We start from the raw sequence: 21,723 nt of genomic DNA, 5'->3' as shown, positions 1-21,723 counted from the left end.
CACGCACACACACACACACACACGCACACATTTTGTTCTTCTATCCTTGTGCGGACCTAAAATGATTTTCCCTAACCCCAACCCTTTCCTTAACCTTAAACCTTACCTTAACCCTTACCTTAACCCTTACCTTAACCCTAAACCTAACCTTGACCCTAACCTTAACACTAACCTTAACCCTAACCCTAACCTTAACCCTAACCTTAACCCTAACCCAACCCCTAAACCTAACCTTGACCCTAACTCAACCCCTAAACCTAACCCCAACCCTTACCTTAACCCTAACCTTAACCCTAACCTTAACCCTAACTCAACCCCTAAACCTGACCTTAACCCTTACCTTAACCCTTACCTTAACCCTAACCTTAACCCTTACCCTAACCTTAACCCTAACCTTGACCCTTACCTTAACCCTAACCCCGGCCCTTACCTTAACCCTAACCTTAACCTTAACCCAAACCTAACCCCTAAACCTAACCCCAAACCTTACCTTAACCCTAACCTTAACCCTTACCTTAACCCTTACCTTAACCCTAAACCTAACCTTGACCCTAACCTTAACACTAACCTTAACCCTTACCCTAACCCTAACCTTAACCCTAACCTTAACCCTAACCCAACCCCTAAACCTAACCTTGACCCTAACTCAACCCCTAAACCTAACCCCAACCCTTACCTTAACCCTAACCTTAACCCTAACCTTAACCCTAACTCAACCCCTAAACCTGACCTTAACCCTTACCTTAACCCTTACCTTAACCCTAACCCCGACCCTTACCTTAACCCTTACCTTAACCCTAACCTTAACCTTAACCTTAACCCAAACCTAACCCCTAAACCTAACCCCAAACCTTACCTTAACCCTAACCTTAACCCTTACCTTAACCCTAGCCTTAACCCTAACTCAACCCCTAAACCTGACCTTAAACCTTACCTTAACCCTAACCCCAACCCCTACCTTAACCCTAACCCCAACCCTTAACTTAACCCTTAACTTAACCCTAACCCTAACCCTAACCCTTAACCCAAACCTAACCCCTAAACCTAACCCCAAACCTTACTTTAACCCTAACCTTAACCCTTACCTTAACCCTAACCTTAACCCTAACCTTAACCCTAACTCAACCCCTAAACCTGACCTTAACCCTTACCTTAACCCTAACCTTAAACCTTACCCAAACCTAACCCCTAAACCAAACCCCAAACCTTACCTTAACCCTAACCTTAACCCTTACCTTAACCCTAGCCTTAACCCTAACCTTAACCCTAACCCTAACCTTAACCCTAACCCAACCCCTAAACCTAACCTTGACCCTAACCTTAACACTAACCTTAACCCTTACCTTAACCCTAACCTTAAACCTTACCCAAACCTAACCCCTAAACCAAACCCTAACCCTAACCTTAACCCTAACCCAACCCCTAACCCTAACCCTTACCCTAACCTTAACCCTAACCTTAACCCTAACTCAACCCCTAAACCTGACCTTAACCCTTACCTTAACCCTTACCTTAACCCTAACCTTAACCCTTACCTTAACCCTAACCTTAACCTTAACCCAAACCTAACCCCTAAACCTAACCCCAAACCTTACCTTAACCCTAACCTTAACCCTAACTCAACCCCTAAACCTGACCTTAACCCTTACCTTAACCCTAACCTTAACCTTAACCCAAACCTAACCCCTAAACCTAACCCCAAACCTTACTTTAACCCTAACCTTAACCCTTACCTTAACCCTTACCTTAACCCTAACCTTAACCTTGACCCTAACTCAACCCCTAAACCTAACCCCAACCCTTACCTTAACCCTAACCTTAACCCTAACCTTAACCCTAACTCAACCCCTAAACCTGACCTTAAACCTTACCTTAACCCTTACCTTAACCCTAACCTTAACCCTAACCTTGACCCTTACCTTAACCCTAACCCCGGCCCTTACCTTAACCCTAACCTTAACCTTAACCCAAACCTAACCCCTAAACCTAACCCCAAACCTTACCTTAACCCTAACCTTAACCCTTACCTTAACCCTTACCTTAACCCTAAACCTAACCTTGACCCTAACCTTAACACTAACCTTAACCCTTACCCTAACCTTAACCCTAACCTTAACCCTAACCCAACCCCTAAACCTAACCTTGACCCTAACTCAACCCCTAAACCTAACCCCAACCCTTACCTTAACCCTAACCTTAACCCTAACCTTAACCCTAACTCAACCCCTAAACCTGACCTTAACCCTTACCTTAACCCTTACCTTAACCCTAACCCCGACCCTTACCTTAACCCTTACCTTAACCCTAACCTTAACCTTAACCCAAACCTAACCCCTAAACCTAACCCCAAACCTTACCTTAACCCTAACCTTAACCCTTACCTTAACCCTAGCCTTAACCCTAACTCAACCCCTAAACCTGACCTTAAACCTTACCTTAACCCTAACCCCAACCCCTACCTTAACCCTAACCCCAACCCTTAACTTAACCCTTAACTTAACCCTAACCCTAACCCTAACCCTTAACCCAAACCTAACCCCTAAACCTAACCCCAAACCTTACTTTAACCCTAACCTTAACCCTTACCTTAACCCTAACCTTAACCCTAACCTTAACCCTAACTCAACCCCTAAACCTGACCTTAACCCTTACCTTAACCCTAACCTTAAACCTTACCCAAACCTAACCCCTAAACCAAACCCCAAACCTTACCTTAACCCTAACCTTAACCCTTACCTTAACCCTAGCCTTAACCCTAACCTTAACCCTAACCCTAACCTTAACCCTAACCCAACCCCTAAACCTAACCTTGACCCTAACCTTAACACTAACCTTAACCCTTACCTTAACCCTAACCTTAAACCTTACCCAAACCTAACCCCTAAACCAAACCCTAACCCTAACCTTAACCCTAACCCAACCCCTAACCCTAACCCTTACCCTAACCTTAACCCTAACCTTAACCCTAACTCAACCCCTAAACCTGACCTTAACCCTTACCTTAACCCTAACCTTAACCTTAACCCAAACCTAACCCCTAAACCTAACCCCAAACCTTACTTTAACCCTAACCTTAACCCTTACCTTAACCCTAACCTTAACCCTAACCTTAACCCTGACCTTAACCCTAACCCCAACCCTTACCTTAACCCTAACCTTAACCCTAACCTTAACCCTAACCTTAACCCTAACCTTAACCCTAACCCAACCCCTAACCCTAACCCTTACCCTAACCTTAACCCAACCCCTAAACCTGACCTTAACCCTTACCTTAACCCTAACCTTAACCCTTACCCTTACCCTAACCTTAACCCTAACCTTAACCCTTACCTTAACCCTAACCCCAACCCTTACCTTAACCCTAACCTTAACCCTAACCTTAACCCTAACTCAACCCCTAAACCTGACCTTAACCCTTACCTTAACCCTTACCTTAACCCTAACCTTAACCCTTACCTTAACCCTAACCCCAACCCTTACCTTAACCCTAACCTTAACCCTAACCTTAACCCTAACTCAACCCCTAAACCTGACCTTAACCCTTACCTTAACCCTAACCTTAACCCTTACCCTAACCTTAACCCTAACCTTGACCCTTACCTTAACCCTAACCCCGACCCTTACCTTAACCCTTACCTTAACCCTAACCTTAACCTTAACCCAAACCTAACCCCTAAACCTAACCCCAAACCTTACCTTAACCCTAACCTTAACCCTTACCTTAACCCTAGCCTTAACCCTAACTCAACCCCTAAACCTGACCTTAAACCTTACCTTAACCCTAACCCTAACCCCAACCCCTACCTTAACCCTAACCCTAACCCCAACCCTAACCTTAACCCTAACCCTTACCTTAACCCTTACCTTAACCCTAACTCAACCCCTAAACCTAATCTTAACCCTTACCTTAACCCTAACTCAACCCCTAAACCTAATCTTAACCCTAAACTTAACCCTTACCTTAACCCTAACCTTAACCCTAACTCAACCCCTAAACCTAACCCTAACCTTAACCCTAACTCAACCCCTAAACCTAACCCCAACCCTTACCTTAACCCTAACCTTAACCCGAACCCAATCCCCCTAAACCTAACCTTAACCCTAAACCTAACTACTAAGCTTAAAATAGACTTTGTCCCCACAGGGGAGAATTGCCCTTGTTTTCTGTCCTTCTGGGGACTTTTGGGGATTCCAGGTCCCCACAAGGATAGAAAAACCAACACACACAAACACACACCACACACACACCCACACACTCGACACAAACTATCTAAAAGGGGACAGATGAAAACAAAGGCTTGGTTCACCCCAGGCATGAGGGAGGTTGAACCAGCAGAACACAAGTCTTCTGAGATGGAGGGCGAGATGGTGGCTGGGACTCTCAGTGATAAGACCTGGTCGTGTTGAGAGGTAGAGAGAAGGGCATCTGCGACACACATCTGGGGGGCCACAGCTCGTAGTGTGTGTGTGTATATGGGTGTGTATGTGTATGGGTGTGTGTGTGTGTGTATATGGGTGTGTATGTGGGTGTGTGTTTATGGGGGGGTGGGCGTGTTTGTGTTTATAGGGCGGTCCGTTTGGGTTGATAAGATGTACCCCCTCAGATTACATAAGGACAGTGATGGTCGCCCTCCACTCTGATGGCTGGCAACGGTACAGTACAGGCTCACAAAGACACGGAGACAGATCTGATGGGCAGGATTACAGCTGGATCTGAAAGGCGCCAGGGCACTTTCACAGAGACTCTGAATCAGAGACACTCCACCAAGTCTCTGGACACACACACACACACACACACACACACACACACACACACACACACACACACACACACACACACACGCACACACACACCCACACACACACACACCCGTATACACACACACACACACACACACACACACACACACACACACACACACACACACACACACACACACACACACACACACACACACACACACAGGAATAGAGAGAGAGTGAGGTGCATTGACCTCAGCACTACCATAGCTGGGGCTGGTTGGGTAATAGAATCATATGTGCACACATAAAGACTAACTACAGAGAGAGAGAGAGATCATGAGAAAACAAAAAGATAATTACTTGACACATTGGAAAGAATGAACAAAAAAACAGAGCAAACTAGAATGCTATTTGGCCCTACACAGAGAGTACACAGTGGCAGAATACCTGACCACTGTGACTGACCCAAAATTAAGGAAAGCTTTGACTATGTACAGACTCAGTGAGCATAGCCTTGCTATTGAGAAAGGCCGCCGTAGGCAGACATGGCTCTCAAGAGAAGACAGGCTATGTGCACAATGCCCACAAAATGAGGTGGAAACTGAGCTGCACTTCCTAACCTCCTGCCCAATGTATGACCATATTAGAGAGACATATTTCCCTCAGATTACACAGATCCACAAAGAATTCGAAAACAAATCCAATTTTGAAAAACTCCCATATCTACTGGGTGAAATTCCACAGTGTGCCATCAGAGCAGCAAGATTTGTGATCAGTTGCCACGAGAAAAGTGCAACCAGTGAAGAACACGCACCATTGTAAATACAACCCATATTTATGTTTATTTATTTTATCTTGTGTCCTTTACCATTTGTACATTGTTAAAACACTGTATATATATATATATATAATATGACATTTGTAATGTCTTTATTGTTTTGAAACTTCTGTATGTGTAATGTTTACTGTTAATTTGTATTGTTTATTTCACTTTATATATTATCTACCTCACTTGCTTTGGCAATGTTAACACATGTTTCCCATGCCAATAAAGCCCTTGAATTGAATTGAATTGAGAGAGAGTCCCACAGGCTGAGGGAGTCTCCCGAACACTAACACAGAGTCACACCATTCCACTTACCCAAGTCACATGAATAGGAAAACATGCTGTCACACTTTTCAAGTCGGTGGGGCGTTTGGAATCGTCTGCACATAATGACCCGAGTTTTGTATCCTGTTTCCCCAGTGTGTGAGAAAGGGGTTCAGAAGGTGTGTTCCAGCTCTCCAGAAGAACACCTCCAGCCGTTTAAGGACAAAATGGAGTCGTTTGTTCTGCTTGGTGAGTAGCCTATAGCACTGGGAAATAATGAGGACAACAGTAGTTAGTAATATAGTATCACCACCAACCAATTTTCCACAATAGTTTGATAATTTAGCTTCTTATATACTTAAACTTCACATCGGTGTTTTATCTAAACAGCACTTAGAAACGTACAAGGTGCTCCTGCATCTCAACCAGGGGTTGGAACCAAAATGATGTTCCGGTCCTTTTGAACAGAACCATTATTGTTTTCCTTCTGTTCCGACCAGCAGAATAAAGTTCTGATCTGGTTCAAACAACAACTAATAGTAAGAGTTTCTATCGTTCCTTTCTGTTCTTTTTTTTAAACCTCTGAAATATAACATTAAATCACTTCCCCCATCCGTGTGGATAGAGCAGCTGGCTGTGGAGCGGGGAAGCCATTTTAATCTGTATGGGAAAGTCGTTTTAAAGCACATTGTATTTTGTCATAACAACATGGTTTAATCATACTGAAAGACAAACACACACTCTGCTTCCAGTCACAGTGTCGGCTGTGAGATGCAACTGAAATGTTGACGGAGAGAGTGGGAGAGGATGGAGGAAGCTTGCCTTGAAGCTCTCGGCGTCTTGTTGTGACATGCGTCATCTGAATTGGGCCCACTGAAATATACCCACAGAGTACTGGCTTCTATGGAGGAACTTTGAATGTCTTTGAACTTCTGAGTTGGTTTAACGTTGTGTCAGAGCAAACAAGCTTGTGTGTGCAAGATCATTTAAAAAAAAAACATCTTCCCTTTTTGCAGTTAATAAAACATAATAACTAAAGTGTCCTTAACTAGCATTGAAAAAGTAAATTCATTCTTCTCTAATTCATCATCGCTCCCTAATTTATGAATTACACTTGTGACATCATCAGTAGAACACAGTAGAACACAGTAACCTATGTAACGTCATCAGTAGAATACAGTAACCTATGTAACGTCATCAGTAGAATACAGTAATCTATGTAACATCATCAGTAGAATACAGTAACCTATGTAACTTCATCAGTAGAATAAAGTAGAATACAGTAACCTATGTAACGTCATCAGTAGAATACAGTAACCCATGTAACGTCATCAGTAGAACACAGTAACCCGTGTAACGTCATCAGTAGGCTACAGTAACCCGTGTAACATCGTCAGTAGATTACAGTAACCTATGTAACATCATCAGTAGGCTACAGTAACCTATGTAACATCATCAGTAGGCTACAGTAACCCGTGTAACATCGTCAGTAGAATACAGTAACCTATGTAACGTCATCAGTAGAACACAGTAACCCGTGTAACGTCATCAGTAGGCTACAGTAACCCGTGTAACATCGTCAGTAGATTACAGTAACCTATGTAACGTCATCAGTAGATTACAGTAACCTATGTAACGTCATCAGTAGAATACAGTAACCTATGTAACGTCATCAGTAGATTACAGTAACCTATGTAACGTCATCAGTAGAATACAGTAACCTATGTAACATCATCAGTAGGTTACAGTAACCTATGCTTCAGATGGGGAGGGGTTACATTAACCTATGCTTCAGAGGGGGAGGGGCTACAGTAACCTATGCTTCAGAGGGGGAGGGGTTACAGTAGCCTATGCTTCAGAGGGGGAGGGGCAACAGTAACCATGCTTCAGAGGGGGAGGGGCTACAGTAACCATGCTTCAGAGGGGGAGGGGGCTACAGTTGCCTGTGCTTCAGAGGGGGAGGGCATACAGTAGCCTATGCTTTAGAGGGGAGGAGCTACAGTAGCCTATGCTTCAGAGGGGGCGGGGCTACAGTAACCCATGCTTTAGAGGGGAGGAGCTACAGTAGCCTATGCTTCAGAGGGGGAGGGGCTTCTGTAGCCTATGCTTCAGAGGGGTAGGGGCTACAGTAACCTATGCTTTGGAGGGGAGGAGCTACAGTAGCCTATGCTTTAGAGGGGAGGAGCTACAGTAGCCTATGCTTCAGAGGGGGCGGGGCTACAGTAACCCATGCTTTAGAGGGGAGGAGCTACAGTAGCCTATGCTTTAGAGGGGAGGAGCTACAGTAGCCTATGCTTCAGAGGGGGCGGGGCTACAGTAACCCATGCTTTAGAGGGGAGGAGCTACAGTAGCCTATGCTTTAGAGGGGAGGAGCTACAGTAGCCTATGCTTCAGAGGGGGAGGGGCTACAGTAACCTATGCTTTAGAGGGGAGGAGCTACACTAGCCTACGCTTCAGAGATGAGGGGCAGGAAGCCTACACACCCGCTGGCAAAGACCTCCAGTAGGCAGGCAGATGCTGGAATAAGTTTGAGTCAGAGTGAGTGCTTTGCATTGGCACTTTGTTGCGTTTTTTGTGGGACTGAAAAAAATACCCAGAACATAAAATAACGTTATTAACTGGTTCCCATGCTTTTAAAACAGTATAAATCTCTTTAGTTTTCAGTTTGGGTTCTGTTCCTTAAATCATTTTGTTCTTTTTAGGTTTTTGTTTCTGTTCCCTGAACCGGTTCCAACCTTTGATCTCAACATGCCTCCCTGTGTTCACTATGAGTATATATGTTTTCCTTACCCATTCCTTACCTCTCTCTTTCTCTCTCTCTCCCTCCCTCCTCTCTCTCCCTCTCTCTTTCTTTCTGTCTCCCTCCCTCCCTCTTTCTTTCCGTGTCTTTCCCTCCCTCTCTCTTTCTTTCTGTCTCTTTCCCTCCCTCCCTCCCTCTCTCCCTCTCTCCCTCTTTCTTTCTCTCTTTCCCTCCCTCTCTCCCTCTTTCTTTCTGTCTCTTTCCCTCCCTCCCTCCCTCCCTCTCTCTCTCTTTCCCTCCCTCCCTCTCTCTCTCTCCCTCTTTCTTTCTGTCTCTTTCCCTCCCTCCCTCTCTCTCTCTCCCTCTTTCTTTCTGTCTCTTTCCCTCCCTCTCTCTCTTTCCCTCTCTCCCTTTCCCTCTCCCTCCTCACATTGCTCCTGACATAATTATTCAATTGTCTCTATCTCTCAGATAAGGACGCGTACATCCTGTTGCCATGGCGAATATCTCTCTGTCTTTTTTAGGGGCTAGATAAGGGTCTGAGGGGGAGATAGACAGCTTACGGTGGGGTTCAGAGGCTAGACACACAGATAGGGATCAGGCAGATTTGGCATTGAGTACTGGGACTCTGGAGGGAGACAGACAGTTTGGTGGGAGAAACTGTACAGACCGAGAGAGAGAGTGTGTGTGTGTGTGTGTGTCAAGACATAACCATATTGGAAAATGGCACCAAGAGCGGCTCCTTTGTGGGATAACATTTGTGTTTTTTTTTAATAAAACGGTTGTATGACTCCATTTGACAAGACCATTGTACAGTACAAGAGGTTCTCAGTGCTTGTCTTTGCATTGCTGGTATATGTACTGCACAATTACGTTCATTTAAATGTTATACAATTGTGTATATTTCATTTGCAGCGGGTAATGAACAAGATGAAGTGCATGCCCAGTTGATGTTTGCACAAAAAAGGTTTGAACACCTCTCGCTTTCTACTTCCCTTCTTTGTAGTACGTATAACATTGTAGGTTTTCATTGAAGAGTTCCACAAGGTGATACTGCTCTCTACAGTAATTAAATGATTTTATACAAGAGATTCACTGGACCAGAGGTTCTAACACCATCTTCCCTTATCTCCGTTCCTCAGATTCCACGAGCTGGTGACGTTCTTAGGGCTGAAGCCCAAGACAGGAGAGACCGAGGTGGCGACAGGTCACTTCTTTATGCTGTGGTTCGAGTTCTGTACCGACTTCAAGACCAGGTGGAAGAGAGAGAACAAGAATATATCCAAAGAGAGGTGTGTGGACAGAGAGAGAGAGAGAGGGGGCAGTAAAAACCCAAAAAAGACAAAAAAATAATGATTTTCCAGAGAAGATCCAGATCTCAGGGAATTAGACCAAAGTTCTCAATTGGTACAAAATATATAGAGTACTGCACACTACAATTAATTAAGTTGAAAAATAAGCTCAACTGGACACCTTAATGAGTCAGTGTATGAACTGAGAAAGCACGCAGGGCATTCTACGCCATTAAAAAGCTAATTCAAATTGAAATGCCTATTTAAATTTGGCTAAAACTCATTGAATATGTCATTGAACCAATTGCACTTTATGGCAGCGAGGTGTGTGGTCCACTTGCAAAACAAGATTTCATCAAATGGGATAAACACCCCATTGAAACCCTGCATGCAGAGTTCTGGAAGATTCTCCTACATGTCTAGAGGAAAACTACAAACAATGCATGCAGGGCAGAATTAGGCCAATATCCACTAATAATAAAAACTAAAAAAAGAGCAATTCAGTTTTGGAAACATCTCAAATACAGTGACCCCCTCTCATATCATTACCAAGCCCTGCAATGCCAAGAGCTGAGCAAAGAAAAGAGTCCCCTCATCCAGCTGGTCCTGGGGCTGAGTTCACAAACCTGTTCTACTAACACACTGAAGCCTCAGTCCCCTCATCCAGCTGGTCATGGGGCTAAGTTCACAAACCTGTTCTACTAACACACTGAAGCCTCAGTCCCCTCATCCAGCTGGTCCTGGGGCTGAGTTCACAAACCTGTTCTACTAACACACTGAAGCCTCAGTCCCCTCATCCAGCTGGTCCTGGGGCTGAGTTCACAAACCTGTTCTACTAACACACTGAAGTCTCAGTCCCCTCATCCATCTGGTCCTGAGGCCGAGTTCACAAACCTGTTCTACTAACACACTGAAGCCTCAGTCCCCTCATCCAGCTGGTCCTGGGGCTGAGTTCACAAACCTGTTCTACTAACACACTGAAGCCTCAGTCCCCTCATCCAGCTGGTCCTGGGGCTGAGTTCACAAACCTGTTCTACTAACACACTGAAGCCTCAGTCCCCTCATCCATCTGGTCCTGGGGCTGAGTTCACAAACCTGTTCTACTAACACACTGAAGCCTCAGGACCAGAACATCCAATCAATCAGGATAAACAAAATTACAACACAGTCAAACAAAACAATGTTTCTTATTGGGAAACACAGGCACAAAGCAAAATGCAGTGCTATCTGGCCCTAAATCGACAGTACACTGTGGCTAAATATTTGACCATGGTTACTGATCAAAACCTTAGAAAAACCTTGACAAAGTACAGGCTCAGTGAGCACAGCCTTGCCATTGAGAAGGATAGACACAGGAAAACCTGTCTCCCTGTAGAGGAAAGGCTGTGCAACCACTGCACCACAGCAGAACCTGGCTCCCTGTAGAGGAAAGGCTGTATAACCACTGCACCACAGCAGAACCTGTCTCCCTGTAGAGGAAAGGCTGTGCAACCACTGCACCACAGCAGAACCTGTCTCCCTGTAGAGGAAGGGCTGTGCAACCACTGCACCACAGCAGAACCTGGCTCCCTGTAGAGGAAAGGCTGTGTAACCACTGCACCACAGCAGAACCTGTCTCCCTGTAGAGGAAAGGCTGTGCAACCACTGCACCACAGCAGAACCTGTCTCCCTGTAGAGGAAAGGCTGTGCAACCACTGCACCACAGCAGAACCTGAGACGGAGCTGCATTTCCTGACAAAATGTTAAAAATATAAAACAATTAGAGAGTGTCATTTCCCCAAATTTGAAACCCGACGTCTCTGATGAGGATAGGCTACCCGTCCTGTTGGGGGAGGACACAGAGAGCTGTGGGTTGGCAGCGCACTACATTGCTGCCTGCCATAAGATGAGGGACAGTGTCTGACTGACCAATTAACCTGCACATGTCCTCTACTGTATACTTATTGTTATTGTTGAATGTATGGTTATTTTGACCCTTGGTTATTGTTGTTACTGTTGTTCCATTGACAATTTTGATTCTCATTTGTATTTTTAATTGTAAATATCCAAAATAAGCTTTGGCAATATGTACATTGTTACGTCATGCCAATAAAGCAAATGGAAATGAATTGAATTGAGAGGGAGAGAGAGCGAGAGAGAGAAGGAGAGAGAGGGGGAGAGAGAAGGGGTGGGTGAGAGAAAGGGTGAGAGAGAGGGGGGTGAGGTGAGAGAGAGGGAGAGGCGGGAGAGAGGCGGGAGAGAGAGGGGGGTGAGAGACAGGGAGAGAGAGGGGGTGAGAGAGGGGGAGAGAGAAGGGGTGGGTGAGAGAAAGGGTGAGAGAGAGGGGGGAAAGAGGAGAGGGTGTGGGGTGAGAGAGGGGGGGTGAGAGAGGCGGGAGAGAGAGAGGGGGGGTGAGAGAGGCGGGAGAGAGAGAGAGGGGGTGAGAGAGAGAGACCTAATGCCTAGGCTTCTTCTTAGAGGGCTAACTCAGTCTTGTGGCACGCAAAACAACCTGGGTTTGAACCTTTGTCAGTTACGCCTACAACCTCAATGAATTACTGTTCACCTGTATGTCCTAGACTAGAAAAGTTCAATTCCCACAGGGATCACTTACAGTGAATAAACACATTTTTAGTAGGTGTATGTCACGTTGGATAAAAGCATGTGCTTAGTGGCATACCATATACATTATTTTTGACTTGGATATATATTATTTTGCTTATAAAAGAAGTGACTAAATCAGAAAGATAAGTCTCTACGACATGTGACATCCCACATGTGGGATCAGCTTCAGTACGCTGCCGGTCCCACCGACTGACTGAGAAACACTGTTCTTATATCGAGACTGTCTGTCTTTTTGAACAATGTGACCCTGTATTATCTAGTACGTCGTCTGTATGTCTTAAAACAGCATAATCTCCTGTATGACGAGGTCTGGGGCTGAGGTCTGAGGTCTGAGGTCTGAGGCTGAGGTCTGAGACTGAGGTCTGAGACTGAGGTCTGAGGCTGAGGTCTGAGGCTGAGGTCTGAGGTCTGAGGCTGAGGTCTGAGGCTGAGGGCTGAGGTCTGAGGCTGAGGTCTGAGGCTGAGGTCTGAGGTCTGAGGCTGAGGCTGAGGGCTGAGGTCTGAGGCTGAGGGCTGAGGCTGAGGGCTGAGGTCTGAGGGCTGAGGCTGAGGTCTGAGGCTGAGGTCTGAGGTCTGAGGCTGAGGTCTGAGACTGAGGTCTGAGGCTGAGGTCTGAGGCTGAGGTCTGATGTGAGCTTGTCTTTTGGGGCCGTATGCATCAAGTGTCTCAGAGTGCAGCCCCCCTCCCCCATGTAATGTTATTCACTATGATCTTAGAGGATCCTAGATCAGCACTCTCACTATGAAACTGATGTGAACCTCTTTTCTCCATCCTTCCCTCCTTCTCTCAGGCTGAAAGAGGCCCAGCAGTCAGTGAAGAAGATTACAGCAGACAAGAAGGTGGAGACGAGGAAGATCAACCCTAACAGTCTGGTGAGCACAACTTAAACTTAATATAGACATACAGTGTAAATCTGAAGTACCCCTATCCACTATCAATCACATCTGATCAACCCTAACAGTCTGGTGAGAACATAGAGGCATTTAACACAGATATATACAGTAACAGTCAAAGGTTTTAGAACACCTACTCATTCAAGGGTTTTTCGGTATTTGTACTATTTTCTACATTGTAGAATAACAGTAAAGACATCAAACTATGAAATAACACATGGAATCATGTAGTAACCAAAAAAAGTGTTAAACAAATCTAAATATATTTTCAACTTTCAATTTTTCAAAGTAGCCACCCTTTGCATTGAGGACAGCTTTCCACACATTTGGCATTCGCTCAACCAGCTTAACCTGGAAGTGTGCCTTGAATTCTAAACAAATAACAGACAGTGTCACCAGCGAAACACTACCACACAATCACATCTCTTCCTCCATCCTTCATGGTGGGAACCACACACATTCACCTACTCTGCGTCTCACAAAGACACAGCAGTTGGAACCAAAAATCTCAAATTTGGACTCATCAGACCAAAGGACAGGTTTCAACCGGTCTAATGTCCATTGCTGGTGTTTCTTGGCCCAAGCAATTCTTTTCACTTACTGGTGTCCTTTAGTAGTGATTTATTTGCTGCAATTCGACCAGGAAGGCCTGATTCACTCAGTCTCATCTGAACAGTTGATGTTGAGATCTGTCTGTTACTGTCACGGCAGATTCCCTCCTCTTCCTCTGAAGAGGTGAGACAAGGATCGGACCAATACGCAGCGTGGAAGGTATCCATGGTTTTTAATAAGAAAAACTAAACATGAACACAAATACAAAAATAATAAAGTGAACTGGCAACGAACCAGTCCCATGTGGCACAAACACTGACACAGGAAACAATCACCCACAAAGTACACACAGAATATGGCTGCCTAAATATGGTTCCCAATCAGAGACAACGATAGACAGCTGCCTCTAATTGAGAACCAATCTAGGCAACTATAGACATACAAAATACCTAGAATGGTGACAGCCCCATAAACATACAAAAAACCCTAGACAAGATAAAAACACATACATCACCCATGTCACACCCTGACCTAACCAAAATAACAAGGAAAACAAAGAATACTAAGGTCAGGGTGTGACAGTTACTTGAACTCTGTGAAGCATTTATTTGGGCTGGAATTTTTGAGGCTGGTAACTCTAATGAACTTATCCTCTGCAACAGAGGTAACTCTGGGTCTTCCATTCCTGTGATGGTCTTCATGAAAGCCAGTTTCATCATAGTGCTTGATGGTTTTTGCGATTGCACTTGAGGAAACTTTCAAAGTTCTAGAAATTTTCCGGATTGACTGACCTTCATGTGTTAAAGTAATGATGGACTGTCGTTTCTCTTTGCTTATTTGAGCTGTTCTTGCCATAATATGGACTTGGTATTTTACCATATATGGCTATCTTCTGTATACCACCCCTACATTGTCACAACACAACTGATTGGCTTTTAACAAGGCACACAAGAGTGCAAAGCTGAAGAAAAACCCTAGAATGAAAAACCCTAGAAAAACCCTAGAATGAGTTTGTGTCCACATTTTTGACTGGTACTGTTGATATATATATATTATTTTTTCACGGACCCCTCCGGAACTTTCATTACACGCACCTGTCCCCTATTCCCACTGATTAGCACTTGTATAAATGTGCCCTTTGGTTTCCATTGGGCGGTCCATTATTGTTACAATGTCCATTGGTGCGTGTGAGTACCTGTGCTGTGTGTTTTGGGCTTTCGTACCATTGTGGATCGCGCAGATGATTACGTGTCTTGTCCTGTGAGTTAATCATTGTGTGCGTGTGTATTTTTTCGAGGTACTCCTCGCTCTTTTGTTTGGGTCTCAACCCTGTGTTTGTATTTGTGTTTGCTTGGTCTTCGTTCCCGGGCCCTTACACGGCACGCCGTAATTTGGGTAAAATAAAAAACCCTGTTACGCATTCATGCGCCTGTCTCTCAAATCATTCATACCAACATAAAATTCATACAGTGTCTTCTGAAAGTATTCAGACCCCTTGACTTTTTCCAAATGTTGTTATGTTGCAGCCTTATTCTAAAATATATATATATTTTTATATTCAACAATCTACACACAATACCCTACAATAAACTGAAATACCTTTATTCAAACTCTTTGCTATGAGAATGGAAATTGAGCTCAGGTGCATCCTGTTTCAATTGATCATCCGTGAGATGTTTCTTCAACTTGATTAGAGTCCACGTGTGGTACATTCAATTGATTGGACATGATTTGTCTATATAAGGTCCCACAGTTGACAGTGCATGTCATAGCAAAAACAAAGCCATGAGGTCGAAGGAATTGTCCGTAGAGCGCCGAGACAGGATTGCGTTGAGGCACAGATCTGGGGAAGGTTACCCTAAAATGTCTGCAGCATTGAAGGTCCCCAAGAACACAGTGGCCTCCATCAATCTTAAATGGAAGAATTTATGAACAACCAAGACTCTTCCTGGAGCTGGCCGCCCAGCCAAACTGAGTAATGGGGGAGAAAGGCCTTGGTCAAGAACCCGATGGTCACTCTGACAGAGCTCAGAGTTCCTATGTGGAGATGGGAGAACCTTCCAGAAGGACAACCATCTCTGCAGCACTCCACCAATCAGGCTTTTATGGTAGAGTGGTCAGACGGAGGGCACTCCTCAGTAAAAGGCACATGACAGCCCACTTGGAGTTTGTCAAAAGGCACTTAAAGACTCTCAGACCATGAGAAACCAAGATTTTGGCATGAATGGCAAGCGTCAGGTCTGGAGGAAACCTGGCATCGTCCTTACGGTGAAGCATGGTGGTGGCAGCATCATGCTTTGGGGATGTTTTTCAGCGGCAGGAACTGGGAGACTCGTCAGGATCGAGGCAAAGATGGATGGAGCAAAGTACAGAGAGATCCTTGATGAAAACCTGCTCCAGAGTGCTTAGCACCTCAGACTGGATTGAAGGTTTACCTTCCAACAGGTTTGCCAAGACTGGAGTGTAAATGTGATATTTCAGTTTTTTAATTTTAATAAAGTAAACATTTCTAAAAACCGTTTTTAGAGAGAGACAGAGACAGAAAAGAGCTGTTAAATTCTATAACCACCTAAAAGGAAGCGATTCCCAAACCTTCCACAACAAAGCCATCACCTACAGAGAGATGAACCTGGAGAAGAGTCCCCTAAGCGAGCTGGTCCTGGGGCTCTGTTCACAAACACACCCTACAGAGCCCCATGACAGCAGCACAATTAGACCCAACCAAATCATGAGAAAACAAAAAGATAATTACTTGACACATTGGAAAGAATTTACAAAAAAACAGAGCAAACTAGAATGCTATTTGGCCCTACACAGAGAGTACACAGCGGCAGAATACCTGACCACTGTGACTGACCCAAAATTAAGGAAAGCTTTGACTATGTACAGACTCAGCGAGCATAGCCTTGCTATTGAGAAAGGCCGCCGTAGGCAGACATGGCTCTCAAGAGAAGACAGGCTATGTGCTCACTGCCCACAAAATGAGGTGGAAACTGAGCTGCACTTCCTAACCTCCTGCCCAATGTATGACCATATTAGAGAGACATATTTCCCTCAGATTACACAGATCCACAAAGAATTTGAAAACAAATCCAATTTTGAAAAACTCCCATATCTACTGGGTGAAATTCCACAGTGTGCCATCAGAGCAGCAAGATTTGTGACCTGTTGCCACGAGAAAAGTGCAACCAGTGAAGAACACGCACCATTGTAAATACAACCCATATCTATGCTTATTTATTTTATCTTGTGTCCTTTACCATTTGTACATTGCAAAAACACTGTATATATATAATATGACATTTGTAATGTCTTTACTGTTTTGAAACTTCTGTGTCTACTGTTAATTTTTATTGTTTATTTCACTTTATATATTATCTACCTTACTTGCTTTGGCAATGTTAACACATGTTACCCATGCCAATAAAGCCCCTTGAATTGAATTGAATTGAGAGAGAGAGAGAGAGAGAGAGAGAGAGAGGTGAGAGAGACAGAGAGAGAGAGAGAGGTGAGAGAGAGACAGAGAGAGAGAGGTGAGAGAGAGAGAGAGGTGAGAGACAGAGAGAGAGGTGAGAGAGAGAGAGAGACAGAGAGAGAGAGAGAGAGAGAGAGAGAGAGAGAGGTGATCCTATGGGTCAAAGCAACATTACCACTGCTCTACACAATAAGATAGATAGATAGATAGATAGATAGATAGATAGATAGATAGATAGATAGATAGATAGATAGATAGATAGATAGATAGATAGATAGATAGATAGATAGATAGATAGATAGATAGATAGATAGATAGATAGATAGATAGATAGATAGATAGATAGATAGATAGATAGATAGCCTGTTTGATCCTATCTATCTATCTATCTAACGATCATAAATCTTCTCGGTTTGGATTCAGACTCAACAAAACAGTGTTAACAGGAAATAATATATTTTTTGACCTATCCCAGAACCTGGTTTTGATTAAATTATTGAACTACTGTTCCAATCATAATTATTCCACTGGGCCTCAAAGGGGAATTAAGCTCATGCCCTACGGGCCGTTCTGGCTAGGACTTAATTAACTCTGACAGGCTCATGCCCTATGGGCCGTTCTGGCTGGGACATGACTAACTCTGACAGGCTCATGCCCTATGGGCCGTTCTGGCTGGGACATGACTAACTCTGACAGGCTCATGCCCTACGGGCCGTTCTGGCTGGGACATGGCTAACTCTGACAGGCTCATGCCCTGTGGGCCGTTCTGGCTGGGACATGGCTAACTCTGACAGGCTCATGCTCTATGGGCCGTTCTGGCTGGGACATGGCTAACTCTGAAGGGCTCATGCTCAATGGGCCGTTCTGGCTGGGACATGGCTAACTCTGACAGGCTCATGCTCTATGGGCCGTTCTGGCTGGGACATGGCTAACTCTGACAGGCTCATGCTCTATGGGCCGTTCTGGCTGGGACATGACTAACTCTGACAGGCTCATGCTCTATGGGCCGTTCTGGCTGGGACATGACTAACTCTGACAGGCTCATGCGCTATGGGCCGTTCTGGCTGGGACAAGGCTAACTCTGACAGGCTCATGCTCTATGGGCCGTTCTGGCTGGGACATGACTAACTCTGACAGGCTCATGCTCTATGGGCCGTTCTGGCTGGGACATGACTAACTCTGACAGGCTCATGCTCTATGGGCCGTTCTGGCTGGGACATGACTAACTCTGACAGGCTCATGCTCTATGGGCCGTTCTGGCTGGGACATGACTAACTCTGACAGGCTCATGCCCTACGGGCCGTTCTGGCTCAGACATGACTAACTCTGACAGGCTCATGCTCTATGGGCCGTTCTGGCTGGGACATGGCTAACTCTGACAGGCTCATGTTCTATGGGCCGTTCTGGCTCAGACAAGGCTAACTCTGACAGGCTCATGTTCTATGGGCCGTTCTGGCTCAGACAAGGCTAACTCTGACAGGCTCATGTTCTATGGGCCGTTCTGGTTGGGACAAGGCTTATTTACTTCCTTACTTGGCCTCAGAAGCCAGTATATATATATATATATATATTTTATATAGTGTGGTATGTGGACACTGTTTGCATACTGTCCCTAATGGAAAAAAAACAAACCCCTTTCCTCTGCCCTGACAGAAAGACAGGCTTCGCCAGAAGGAAGCTAACATGGTGGCCACAAGCTGAGAGACAGAACAGGAGAGAGAAGAAATTCATGAGAAAACTGATGAGTTGGTTTGTGAGGTGGGGACTTCTCCCACCCCTTTAGCCACCCACACAGGGTGATCAGGATCACACCCGTCTCTGTTCCTGCCCACCCTCTTATAGACCAAGCCTGGAACACTGCCACCTGACCCCTGCTGGAGACTAGAGGAAACCCCACATACTTCTCAGGTCACGAAGCCGCAGATGGATTCACTGACCAACAGGGTACTACTGGCAATAGGGGGATGATGACTATTTTCTTGTTTATTTTTTTTATGGGAGTAATGTATATTCATTTAAAATGTGGTGGATTCTCCACCTCATCCTAAGGACGTTCATGTTTAAAAAAATAATATATTTTTTCAGTCAAATATCTGGTCAAATGAAACAAGACAGTGTGTCTAGATTGTATGGGAAACGTTTTTCTCGTGTAGATTTGTTTATGTTTGTTTTCTGTATCATGTTTTTTCACCTTGCATTTCCACTGTCAATCATTATATCAATGTAGATATCAAATCATCGATGTATCTTGCCATCGGTCTCTGTTATTACAACTTCCCAGCAACCCAAAACAGTTCAACAAGGTGTACAAATACGAGTTTATTCACCAACCACTATTTACTGTACATAAATAATACAATAGCATGAACGTTAAGTGACGTCTAACAATGCAGGTTTTAAATGATTTGCCAACATTCATTGACAACAAAGTCCCCAAGAGTTTCTGAAGTGAGTGTGTCCACTGAGAATGATTACTTTAGTGACATTTGGAAGAAATTATGCATTTTGACCTCAAAAACAACTTTTTGTTCAAACATTATTTTTTATTATTTTTACAAATCAACACAGAACTAAAAAGAAGAAGAAATCAATTGAACATTATTAAATCTGTAAATCACGTGATTATGACCTCAAATGTATTGATGTGAAAGTTTAAATTGTATTTATGTGAACTATTTATAATTGTAAAATGTGAAAAACTTCAATAAAAGATCATTTTTAAAAAGAAAAAAGGAAACAATACGTATTCTCTCCACTTCGGCTCATAACAGTTAACAAGTCCATGTCAAATTGAACACATTGTGTGGTTTTTTTCTCCATATTTAAATGCCATACATGCGCAAACATTCTGGTCTCCACAGACATACTGTTATTTGTATTATGCGCAAGCCAGGAATATTCAAAAAGTATTAAACACGAAGCTATAAGCCATTTACAATGTGCTAAGCCAGTCAATAATGCCAAATCAGTCGTTATAGTCCCATACATTACACTGGAGTGGGGGTCTGTTGGAGTTGGCATTGCTGCCCGTTTAGTGGTTATAGTCCCATACATTACACTGGAGTGGGGGTCTGTTGGAGTTGGATTGCTGCCCGTTTAGTGTTTTTTTGCATGGTTGTGAAGAGTTCCATCCCTTGTTTTTGTTCTTTTGATCTCCTCTTTTAGGATTAAGATTCTCCCTCGTGCATATTCGGTTTTTGCAATGTAAGCACGTTTGATTTAACGCATTGGTCGGTCGCTCGCTCTATTCTTTTTAGTTATTCCAGTAGAAAGCAAGTCAACACAGACTATACGAAATGTGTCCATTCCTTCTGGCTTTAACTAATCCAGGTCTATGGAAGCGCAGTGACAAGTCTTTACGCGCTGGACGCGTTTCTTCTGGGTGCCGGGTGACTGGCCTGGACAGATGAGGGTATAGGTGACGGTAGTGAATGTTTTTGGTTTACAGGTGGAACACGATTGGAAAGCCCCATCATCTTGGTAGATGTGTCGGGGAATGTAAAATGAGTTACACTGCCCGTAACAGAAACGATTGATTATAGTGCGGCTGAGGCATCCTTCCTCGTGGATCGCCTGTTTCAGCGGCTGAGTCTTGCACCAGTCCAGTTTGAGGTACCGGCGCTCCGTGACGTGTAGGGCTTCTTGGCTGGATTCTAGAACCTCGTCAGCGGCCGTTACTGGCCCCATTTGGCGGGAGACAAATCCGTTCTGTGGTGGCTGCTGCGGTAAGCGTTCCGACTGGTTGGGGCTGGAGTTGTATTTGTGTGGGTGCGGAGAGGCTCCCTGGTAGCCACCTACGGCTGCGCTCCTCAGCGGACAGAAGAGTAGTCCCAACACCATGGCCGAGGAAAATACTGTTGAGGTCTTCATCCTTGGATGTAGAATGTTAAAATATATAAGGATTATATTTAAAGCCGTTGTGGAAATCAATAAAGAACAAATTACGCATCACTTTTATGCAAGGTTTACGCAAACCAAATACTTAATTTCCACATGGTTATACAATGTACAGTTACCAGATGCATAGGATAATTTCAACATAGCGAGTATAGTATTTGGTAGAGCAAGAATGATAAATAGCTAGATTTACTCACCTGTGTCCTACACAAACTCCACACAACAGAAGCACTCCTGGTTTAGATTTAAGTGTTTGGAATAAACTTCTGGATTCCCTGCGGAAGTAAGATATTGGTTAAGTAGAAGTATCTGTATGATGTCTTCTTGGAAGAGGCAAAACAAACTGCTTTCCAGCTGAACTGTCTTAGATGTAAGTACAGTGAGAGGATGTACCCGCCCCCTCACACGCCTGTCATCCTCTGATAGATACTATTCA

The 21,723-nt window shown here is 44.3% G+C and overlaps 2 protein-coding genes across 2 annotated transcripts in view; one reads left to right on the top strand and one right to left on the bottom strand.

Annotated features, from left to right (window-relative positions):
* The window catches only part of LOC135557317 (formin-like), a 51,040-nt gene extending 31,337 nt beyond the window's left edge, over nt 1-19,703 (top strand). The window contains 5 exon segments of the mRNA XM_064990501.1: nt 5,990-6,082; nt 9,489-9,540; nt 9,716-9,865; nt 13,261-13,342; nt 19,044-19,703. Of these exon segments, the coding sequence (XP_064846573.1) occupies nt 5,990-6,082; nt 9,489-9,540; nt 9,716-9,865; nt 13,261-13,342; nt 19,044-19,091 (425 nt within the window). The 3' untranslated portion in view covers nt 19,092-19,703.
* Nucleotides 19,695-21,662, bottom strand: LOC135557934 (gremlin-1-like). Its single transcript, XM_064991657.1, has 2 exons — nt 21,485-21,662; nt 19,695-21,261 (listed from the first exon to the last, which is right to left on the bottom strand). The coding sequence occupies exon 2, from the start codon at nt 21,258-21,260 to the stop codon at nt 20,712-20,714; it is 549 nt and encodes a 182-aa protein (XP_064847729.1). The 5' UTR covers nt 21,261; nt 21,485-21,662; the 3' UTR covers nt 19,695-20,711.
* Between the last annotated feature and the right edge of the window lie 61 nt (nt 21,663-21,723).

This window comes from Oncorhynchus masou, chromosome 16 (genome assembly GCF_036934945.1).
Source record: "Oncorhynchus masou masou isolate Uvic2021 chromosome 16, UVic_Omas_1.1, whole genome shotgun sequence".
NCBI lineage: Eukaryota > Metazoa > Chordata > Actinopteri > Salmoniformes > Salmonidae > Oncorhynchus > Oncorhynchus masou.
Note: the sequence above shows the minus strand (reverse complement) of the source record. Positions and strands in the feature narration are given on the sequence as shown.